This window comes from Nylanderia fulva, unplaced genomic scaffold (genome assembly GCF_048542155.1).
Source record: "Nylanderia fulva isolate GAGA-0341 unplaced genomic scaffold, ASM4854215v1 Scaffold9, whole genome shotgun sequence".
NCBI classification, from domain to species: Eukaryota; Metazoa; Arthropoda; class Insecta; order Hymenoptera; family Formicidae; genus Nylanderia; species Nylanderia fulva.
In genome coordinates this window covers 1,803,510-1,814,794 of record NW_028191026.1, presented here as the reverse complement: position 1 = coordinate 1,814,794, position 11,285 = coordinate 1,803,510, and the positions used below count along the sequence as shown (strand labels likewise).

The window sequence follows — 11,285 nt, the reverse complement described above, 5'->3', positions numbered from 1 at the left end:
GTCTGAATATTTAAGAACGTTTTATATATTTCATTCTCTTCTTATATATTTCTCATTCGTCTATATCTTTCATTTCTTCTATATATTTATCTTCTTTATATATATTCTCTATATATTTGTTAACATAGCACTTCAAAAAATAATTTTTTTTTATATTTAAAGATTTATTTTTTTTAATTTTATGTACTAAAATACAATTATACATTTTCAAAACATAATAGTTGAAAAGACTTAATACTTTTAGAAATGTAATTATTATATAGATTGCTACTTAAAGAAATCAATAACACATGCAGAAAAAATGCTATATAGGATATTTAAATTATTTTTATATTTCTATTTGTAAAAATGATATGATATACATACATTTTTGCAGATAGGATCATTAATAAATACTGAACACAATATGTGTGTGCGAATGTGTTTGTTAATGTTTGACTTATATATCACATTTTACAATCGGTTTTTTCTAATATGTCTTATCTTTTATTTTGAAAGGCATCTCTCGATACTAAAATCGTGTATATTATCTTGGTGATTTATTGCAATCTTCTGCATTATAGAATTTTAATGATGTAACAGCTATTCCACAACTGAGATCTTCAACTTTACCTTCTTTTACCTATAAAAAACTCTTTATTACATACAGATCGAAAGATAAAGTAATTTTAATTGATTTTACATACTGCTCTATAATCAAGAAACATTTCCTTAAAAGCCAAAAAGTCTGTTATCGTTGACAATACTTCAAAGACTTCACCTTCCAATTCTGCCTGTTTTTCACTGAGTTATCATATTCAAACATACAAAGTAAAAAGTTTATTAGATAAAAGTTAATAAAATTTGTATTTTGAAAGAATATATATTATAATTACTTTAATTGATGTAAAAGAATATCTATTGTAAATTGTGGCATAACTTTTTTAAGATAATCCTCAATGTACATCTCCACAGTTTTATTCTGAAACATACATGTAATGTGATATTTCAAAGAATTGTGGCAGAATTTGAAGAATTTTGAAACTTATATGAAACTCACATATTCGTTAAATATATCAGTATAAATTAATTTGTTGTCCTCCACTGGTTCAAAAACATTCCAATACTTTTCTAAAAATCTTTGCTGAAGCGCTTGAAAGTCTTCCTCTGAAAAGCCGATTCATCATCAATATATACAATTTTACTGATTAACAATCGTTTATTTTTTGTGCATGAATTATTTTATACCTAATAATAGATCTTCGATATGTCCGATTACTTCGTCAAATGAATAGTTTTCTCGGTTTTTCAAAATTCGTTTCTCATCTCCTGAACTCGATAAACCTGATTCATCTGTTTGAAAAATTAATTTCAACATGTATAAATAAATAATTGCTATAATATTTCACGAATATGTATCAGACTTGGCACGATATACATATAAGATTTCATGAAGATAAGAAAATGTAATTTATAGAGGAACACGAACCCATGCTGCTTTTTTTTATTTTTGTTATTTTAAAAAATAAGGCACAAGTTTATTTTGTGAAATAAAACCTTCTTGATTGAGTAAACTGATTGAGTTCGCTGTCAAATTATACACAAATCAAGTTTATCGTGGTTGGAAACGACAATTGATTAATCGATCAGTCTGGAAGGTTATATTTCAAGTAATGATTAAAATAAATTATTAATACATTTTCGAGGAACGTATCAATTTTATATTAATATTTAAACATTTCATAATACATTATATGTAGATCAAACATTAAATATCACTGCGTTATGATTAGGAGAATGTATACATAAGTATGTATCGATAGAGCAAGTTAGAAATGCACGAAGTTACCATAAAAAGAGAATAGATGGCGCATAATGCCACATTTAAAATTTTTAGATTATATTTAACGACTAGTGAAAATGAATAGTGTGTGTTTGTAGTTTGTGCAAGTTAGATTGCGTGATAACGAAGAAATTTACTGTAAAATACGATTGGCGAACCATTCATTTCAAATTCGATTTACATCACGCAGATAAAAGGGGTAAACTCCTTTAATAATTGATTAAGTAACATATATATTTTGGAGTACATTGAAATAATATACTAAAATGTTGTTGAAACTCTACGTGCTCGTAGAGAAAATTGCTTCTAGTTACTATAATAAGTTATAATGCGCGCACAACAATTTCACGCTCCATAAAGCAACTTCATAAATCGCGAATCTTTATCGTCATCGTATACTCGGCACCAATATTTATGGAATTCATACAAACTCAAGCGAAACCGCTTACGTGCGTCAGAGCAAAATGTTGTGACGCAAATAGAATCATAGAGTATGTCGAATTAAATTTTGACGTGAATGTTGTTGTTGACGTATCGACGATCGGGAGAACGATTTCCAATTTATTCGTTATATGTGGAAAAATGCAAGAAAAACGATGGATATAATACATTTTACTTTTTTGCGATCCCAATAACTTTAATCGTTGACGATAAAAAACGATATGGCATCTTACGTCATTTTACATATAATTTCTTCCTCGAATATAAAATATTTAATATGATGATATAAATATAGCCATGAAATTATCGCTAATTAATTATGTGATAAATTACTATATACTATGTATTACAAATATTTAGGGCCACAATTGAAAACATTATAATTTGCTGAACAATGATTTTGTAAAGAAAAGTTTAATTAGTCGTTTGATGATATGGTTTATTATATTATTCATCATTTTTCTTTGCGATATTTATAAAAATAATTATAGAATTATGTGTAGGATAAGTTAGATTTATTTATATATCATATATATATATAAAGTGGCACGCTTATATTTTAATTATCTAAGATATCAGTTTTGCATCTCAAGAGATATTATCAAAATTGTAAAATTCGTCAAACTATATATCATATTATTGAGAGCGTACAAGCAATATACTATTTAATAATTCAAGACATCAACAAATCTTGTTACCGGAGTATCATAGTTGCTCGGTATCTTGTATTATATTAAGATGTCAGCTTGACACTTGTTGGTACATTAATTAACTAAAAGCATTGCGCTAACGGTAGCGACACAACCGAGCATCTACGAAATCTCTCTGTGTATAAAATCCATCAATTTGTCTGTGAAATTATTGCGAATTTGGCTCGATAATTCAAATCACTGACTATAATTTAAATCTTGTTAACATAAATAGCAACAGGAGTCTCCTCGTCATCATCTCGTGGACAGTCTCTCTTAAGACAGTAAATGCAGTGATCACAAAGATTGATAATTAAGACGGCATATTTAAAAGGTAAAAATAAAAAAAATAAGACATTTCTCCTATCAAATTATAATAGGCTTGATGAAATAACAACTCGTTTGTGCATGTCAATGAATATATTTAAAATATTCAATTGATGTTATTAATCAATAATTTCAAATATATGTATCTCTCATTGGGGATAATTTAGATAATTGAAATAATTATTTCTCTCATTATTTATATATAAAATCAGTAAAGTATTTAGAGAGGTTATTTCAACGAATTTGTCAACTGTTATATATATTTCATGTCAAAATCGATTTAATTACACTACAATTGTAATCAATATTCGTATATAGAAAGTTTCCTTATCAGTAAGCAGTAAAGTAAACTTTTACTTTTGCAGTATAAATATTTATTCTTTGCTAAAATCACCTAATATGATACTTTGAGAGATACTACACATTTATTGAAAATGAAAATAGTTAAGATTTGCATAAACTCTTTAATTATAAATTAATAAAAATTTAAAAATATATACACATTGCGCATTAAAACGCAATGTATATATTTTTAAATTTAAACATAAACTAGTTGTTGAAGATAATGTTCAAATTAAATTATATATTTCAATTGTTTCTCTAAAATAATCAATATTCAAGATCAACTTGTTTAATTCATAATACAAACTATAATGAGATCCATGTGATTTTGTAATTAAATACGTATTGTTTTAATTATTTTTCCAATCATTTTACTTGTTATATAATATTCATAATATATAACATATTTGTTTAAATATATTTATTTTAATTTAGATAATTTCTTTCTGACACAACTTTTGAAACTATATAATTTAACAATAAAAACGATCATTTTTCATATATATTTGTGAAAATGTATATTTGTTTAATTAAACGAAATAATAATTGTTTGCAGGACTGTTTATAACAACGCGCGCTGGAAATATGGCCGCGCAGTGAAGTGCGCCGCGAATACCGGCCGAGTCGGCGGCGCTCGGCAGCGCTCGGCGGCGCTCGGGCGCGCTCGGGCGCGCTCGGCAATCTCCGCGGATCTCTGCGGGGGCAGAGGCCTCCTACTCTCTCGCGCAGTCTCGCACCGCGCCGCGCAGTATTCACACTCACGCGAACGGCAGCGCACGTAGCGCAGCGTCTCTCGGTCCATCTTCGTCCTGCGAGTGAGATCCTGCGCCGGAGTTTAATACATCGGTGGTGCGTCGCGGTAATAAGCCGGGCTCGCGCACGCGAATTGTCGTCGCGTGTCATCGAGGATCCCGGTGTGAACATCCTCTCTTCCTCGCGTGTATCAATCTCGCGGATACGCGAAACCACCCCTCATTTGAGTTCGCGTTTCCCAGCCACCCTCGCATCCACCACCCATCCCCGGTTGTCGTCGTCGTCGTTGTCGTCGTCGCTGCCACTCCTCCGCCGCCCACCCTCCTCGACGCAATTAGAACGGATGCCCGAGGGCTTTCAACACGCGGCGGATGATATTCCGAGGTGGGTGATCGGTTGTCGAATCGAGCGAATCGATCCGCCATCGTGGATCCCGCGGTCGACTTCGGGACCGACTTGAATTTGGCGCGAGTGTTAGTGCGGGGAAACTTCGCTGCGATATAGAGCGAAGTGTGCGACACATGTGAATATAGCCTCGCGTAGCTACGTTCCGCGCGAGTCGCGGACATTCCTCTCTTCGTCGGACTGTGTCGTCGTCGTGGCGACGCGCTTCCGGAAGATAAACCTGCAATCCGGCATTTCGCGCGCGGCAATAGTTATTCGTGATTGGTTAAATACAATTTAGTCTGTGGTCGTCGCGAGAGACAACTTCGCGCGGAGGTAAATCAACGTCGAAAAGGAGTCGAACATATTTCGGTGGCGTGTCGAGCCGGGGGATTAAAACTGTGCGAAGTTCTCTCGAGTGTGAAATAATCGGATTATCAAACTTTTCCAAGACGAAGTGCGCGTTCGACGTTATATATTCGAAATTCGCGAGTTCGCGAGTCAGTGAAGAGATTCTTGCATATGGGCGGACTCGTCTTCCCCGGAAGCGGAACGGAACCGGAATGCTCGCGGTTGTGTGAGGACAATCGAGGGTCGTCGACGAGACTCTAACAGCGGCGGCTTCGGAACTGGGACTCGCGAGCAAGTTGTATCACCCTGTCGGCCACGAGACACACGTTGATGATATGATCGGAAGCGGAGAGGAAACACGAGAAGAACCGAGACGAGACGGCGCCGAGACGAGCGGAGTCTGTTGACCGGAGTAAAGTTGTGCGCGAATTCGTCGCGGAGTGTGTTCGTCGTTTACGTACGATATGTGAGAATAACGTGTGATACGGATATCGATACAGTGATATATATATATGTATATATATATATAGGGAACGAGAGTAGCGGTGATAAAGGATCCTTCCCTCGTTCGAGAAGCGCGAATAGTGCTTTTCCATCGTCTTTACGTTACTTCATCCGCGCGCGCGCGAGTGTCAAAAGTGTATGTGTGTGTGTGCCCATAAACGGACAACGGACAACTTCATCGCACGACCATGAAAGTCTTCTCCAGGTTGACGATAGCGGAAAAGCTCCTCGGGATGTGGCTCCTCGTCCTCATCGCCGCCTGCTCGACGTCGCTTGTAAAAGGTTTGTGTGTATTAATTTTTATGCCCATCCCTCACGCGAAGAGCGAAGCTCTTTCGAGGGGACGATGTATCGTAAAAAAGAGCGTACCTTCGCGTCTGCAATGTCAGCGTTTCGGGGAAACGGAGACTACCGTAATTCGGGGAATCTTCGTTCGCGAAAAGGTTTTCGAATTCGAGTGGTCGTTCGCGAACACGATTTTGCTCGAGTAAATAGAAAGAGACGGCCAAATTCCATAATCCGTATTTTATCGAGTCTTTTCGTTACGGAATATGCTGTATTTATATCAATTTTCACATCGTTTTTTTTTTTGGAGGAAACAATTTCGTTTATATATATTTAATTGAATAGAACGTACAGAAGTGATTTTATAAAATGGTAGAAGGTATTTAAAATAGAATTTTTTTATTACATTTGAAATTACGATATTATTTTACATGGTATATTATAAAATAATGCAGAGTATTTTTGGAATGCAGCAGCTCTCATCTTATATAATTTATATCCAATAGATGAATAAATGAATAAAAACAGGGAGTGTATTATTTTCAAAAACAAAAAAAAGAATAGTAAATATAAATGCAGAATTGTGCAACTACGTTCAATCCGGAATCAACATACATTTTATTTGTTTTAATACAAAAACAACGCTGTTAGACGCTATTTTTTTCCCGATGAATTTTTAATATTCGATATTAAATATCTTGCTAACTATATAAGCGGTAAATTAAAATCCTACTTAAGTAAAAGGCGCTTGGAATTAATTGAAGACATTACTGGGCGCTGTATATTAGATCATTATTTAAAGTTTAACACGAAAGAGCCCGCTTTTCAATCGCTCATAGCTCTCGCATAGACTATTAACGCTTCGATGTTTTAAGATCGGCTTTAAATTAATCGAATAGTACCTTTATTAAAACTAAGACGCTAGGAATTCTGAATATTTCGCAGTATCAAGTTAAATGCGCAAATATGATATATACATATATCGAAGATGATATATTATGTATCGCGAGATAAGCGATTTATTTGTCGTTATTTTTCCCAAATAATTTCAGAAACAAATTGCAATTTTGCAAAGGTAAGCTACGAAGATAATAATTATTAATAGTATTTAATTATTATTAAATACTATTTTTTCTCTCTCTCTCTCTCTCCAAAAGGGATTTTAGAAACAATATTTATTTTAGTCTCCTTCCTCTCTAAAATTCGATAGTCGAAAATTCGTTGACATTCCATCCGGTTAATTGCGACACAAATTATTTTTGATTTAATAATTATTACAAACAAATAATTCTTTTTTTATAGATATGAAAACAATTTTGAAATGAAGTATAAGCTTTAAATAAATTTTTGGATATATGTATATATTTATATTTTAATGTCGCAATTTATCTCGATTTACTTCGTATATAGAATTTTATTATAATATTACTGAAAATTCAGAAATTTTGTTTCAACTTTTTGATCTCCGCTGTGCTTAATTTACCGTTAATATATTTCCATATTATTGCTTCAGCTTCATTTCCGAGGCTGTTTAGCGAAACTAATGAATATGCGTTTATTCATCGATTCATTATACATGTCGCTGTGTATATGGATCTCATTATTTGTAGACACTATTTGTGTATATTATATATTGGACGAAAAAAATGCGTCACCAGAAAATGGACATGGCCCCGTCGTTAAAATGCAATGTTGTTTGCATAATGTAGTCGCATTATAAAAATATGATAGCATCATTCGGCAGGCGCGAAATGCGGAAATATAATGCGGGGGGATAAAGCGCACGAGGGGAGGGAAGAGCACACAGAGGGATGTTACATTATAAAATATGATTTAATTTTAAAATACCGCGGTTGTGTATACGCGAGACGGATCGTTTTCGCGCTTTATAATTTCGTCATCTCTAGCGACGCTCCGTCGAAGAGGAAAATCACGGCGCGAAAATATGTATAACAATAGGGCTTCGCGGGCTGAATCGATATGGTAATGTGTTTGTCTATTAAACTACGCGAAAATAAAATTTTTACAAAAAGAAATGACTTACGAAACGAACGGAGCATATATGTATATATAGTATATGTATGCGCGCGATATTCTGTTGCATCTATTTCGCGCGTATTAATTTAATTGTGAATGGAAATCAATTTCGCGAAACTGAATGTATCGCGAAAAATTTTCGATATTAATCCGTACGTTGCTGTATGTACATACTATTTACGAGGATCGTTATATCTTTTATTGGCCCCGCGTAAAACTCAACGATATTTTTTATCCTTTCGATCGCGCGCGCATTGATTTGCTCCGTTTAATCGTTTCTACATTTTTGTTATGACATAATATATATTTTTTTTCTCTCGTAATTACCTGTACCATATTGTGCACGATGTATTATTACAACAACGGTCAGAAAGAAATATATTCCATACTCTCTGGCATGCACGCGTGCGTTGCAAAATCCATATTTTCCTAATTGAATCGATTGTTTTTTAATGAACATTACACGATTAACGTGTTTTCAAATTCTTGTTAATCAATGTTATATCTACAATATTCTTTAATTTATTAATGCACGTTTTTCATTAACAAAGAGTCGCTGCTAATTAACTTAAAATCGTTTGTCATTACATTAACCTTTGATGCATCAATATCGTAATTTCAAAAAGATTCGATAAATAGTTTCATCACCTATATATAGAGAGAATGAAATACAGACCCGATAAATAAACACATTTCATTTTTGTTTCTTTCCCTATATATATATATATATATATATATATACCATCATATCTATTCATTCTTTTTTCTTTCTCTCTCTAATAAACATTTGTTGAAAATAATCACTATGCATTTTTCTCGCAAAAAATTGTTACATATTCCACGAAAAACGGCCCTTGAAAGCCGGAGCTGAATTTGACCCAGTTTCGATAGTCTGTGAGACTATCGAAACACACCTACACACATACTCACACACACTTACCCACACATATATAGGCACACGCACAAGCTTACGAGCTTTTAATTTGCGAAAACGTTTCAATTCCGAAAATCAAACAGCTCGATAATTGAATGCTGGATTAAAATATCGTTGAGGGATAAAACGCGCATGTTGCTTAAAGAGCAGGAGATTTTGTTATTGATATTCGATCTTTTCGGGACACATATTTCGCGTACTTTTACGTAATTATAGTAATAATAGAAATAATAAAACTTTGTATTTATATATACACATACCGTGCTTCATATTCTCATATATTATTCTCATATTCTCATATAACTTCATAACATTATTTTTCTTCAAGTATCGTTTTTCCTTCCTGACCGTTGTTGCTTGCTCGCAACTTGTTTTATTAAACGGGGAAGAGTGCAACAGTCATGAGAGAGTATTTCAACTAAAGAAACTACTTACTGCACACAAGAGAGATATAAATTTCCGCGAGAAGGCGGAAATTTGCGGGCTTAAAATGACGAATTTTACGTGTCGAAAATTACATGTCATTTATAATGCAAATTGTGGCCTGTTATCGAAATATATCCGGCTAATTATTGCGCGGTCACATAGATGAAAGTGCCTACGGTTGGCGCGTTAAGCCGCATATACGCGTGATACAAACAAAATATTATAAAGAGAAAGTACCAGCATAATAAATATATACGTAAATGGTGAATATATGCGCGAGTCTGCGAGAATACACGTGCGTATTTGTTCTTTAAATGGACTTGAAATCGTTCCTTTTTCGGGCGCAAGCCAATTAATTATATAGGACTTGTATTTGCTTATTTAATCCTCTTCCAACGTTCCGATATCCGGCCGCGTGATTAAGCTCTCTAAAACCTTTGGTATTTTAATGTTGATCTTGGAATCAAATCCCTGGGTCAAATGAAGTCCTCGCTCATGTATATAATCGTATATATCGACATATTTGCGCGCGCGTACAGAACTTGTCGGCGAACGAATCCTTAAAAGATGGTGTGTAAGGACTCGGAAAAGTCTCTTGGATCCTGGCCAGAGTCGATTGTTGTGCAGCCGCGATACGAGATATTATACGCGATAGAGTTACAGGGTGGGGACAGAAGGGAGGAAACCGCGAACAACAGCGGAGGGAGATCTGTCTCGCGTTAAAAAAAAAAAAAATAAATAAATAAATAAAATAAAAGCAGAGAGCTTTTGCGATCTCATTCGTTATCACGCGGATATCCCCCGTTTCTCTCGAATGGCTGAATTGCGGATTCATTCGCGCGATCCTTCCTGCCCAGTCTCGGAATATCGCGTAATTACGAACTTGAACTTTCGGAGTAGCTGACGAGGAGTCACGATCGATGCAGCGTTTTCTCGTTTTCGCAGAACTTCGCGCAGTTGCAAAACTGTAATTGCACGTCGTTTAGCTACGTTTCTTAATAAACTGATCATTCGGCGGGAAAGGAGAAACGTATAGGTGTATATACATACATACATATGTACGCCAGAGCGAGTCTGATTTGATCGGTACACAGATTTTGGCGCCAACTACGTTCGCATTTACTTACTCTTGTATTTTGGAGTTTGCGGAGCTTGTTGCGGACGTTAGCATCGGCGATTAAATTGGCGATAAAGGTCGAATGCGCCGTTTCGTAACCACTTAAACGACGGATCGTTCGAAAACACCGAGTAGAGCATTTTTAGATAAGAATGCGCCCGGATAAAAAAAGACGGATAAAGATTTTTAATTAAATTGTTAATAAAACGATTAATTTCAGTATCGCTCGTGACTCGGAAATTACAGTCATCCGAATATAATTTTTATCGACGAGAGAAGCTAACTTTATAAAATCGGTCGAGAATAAAATAAAGTTAAAATTAATGGCGCGCTTTTTTTTTTAGAATATTATATATAAATGTTCGGAATAAAACGCTCGGTGCGTTTCGTCACGATGTAAAATGACATAGTATTATACTATATAGAGAATGTAACGAGAATCGATGGCTATTGTTATTTTGGATTTTCGCCGAAAACGTCGCCCTATCTCTCTCTCTTTCTCTGCGATATAAACAAGCCGGATCTTTTTATTTCTCATCGGAAGAAAGGCTGTGTAGAGTTCGCGCGATGCATGTATCGGAGTTCCAAGTACATACCACGTATATTTGCTTCCTCGCGGTGGATATCGCTCCCGGGGATATCCACTCCGCTCGTTTTTCACGGACTCGTTTCGTCGGTTTGTCCTCTCCTCGGTAAAATGTGACCCGGGGCGTCGTAGTCGTCGAGTTTTCTTCGTTTCTCCCTTTTCTCCCTCGCTCATATTCCTCTTCCTTCCATTCCCGCTCGAAGCTCTCGAGATCGCGCGATACACCTAGGCCAAATGGAATCGCGTAGCACCGCCAAATGTCTTTGTTCCTCCGCGTGTCGATAATA

At 35.1% G+C, this 11,285-nt stretch overlaps 2 protein-coding genes across 5 annotated transcripts in view; one reads left to right on the top strand and one right to left on the bottom strand.

Moving 5' to 3' along the window:
- Positions 1 to 210: 210 nt before the first annotated feature.
- Positions 211 to 11,285, top strand: part of sns (sticks and stones) — a 258,920-nt gene continuing 247,845 nt past the window's right edge. For 3 of the 4 annotated variants that reach the window (XM_029323024.2, XM_029323025.2, XM_029323026.2), the window contains exons 1-2: positions 2,686 to 3,286; positions 4,178 to 5,895. In XM_029323024.2, coding sequence (XP_029178857.1) covers positions 5,802 to 5,895 — 94 coding nt within the window. In that variant the 5' untranslated portion in view covers positions 2,686 to 3,286; positions 4,178 to 5,801. Of the gene's footprint in view, positions 2,022 to 2,685; positions 3,287 to 4,177; positions 5,896 to 11,285 lie in introns of those variants that run through there. The other variant, XM_029323023.2, reaches the window with a different exon arrangement.
- LOC114946505 (ADP-ribosylation factor-like protein 2-binding protein) lies at positions 410 to 1,462 on the bottom strand. Its single transcript, XM_029323030.2, has 5 exons — positions 1,228 to 1,462; positions 1,040 to 1,146; positions 876 to 961; positions 687 to 783; positions 410 to 622 (listed from the first exon to the last, which is right to left on the bottom strand). Exons 1-5 carry the CDS (start codon positions 1,355 to 1,357, stop codon positions 527 to 529), a joined length of 516 nt encoding a protein of 171 aa, XP_029178863.1. The 5' UTR covers positions 1,358 to 1,462; the 3' UTR covers positions 410 to 526.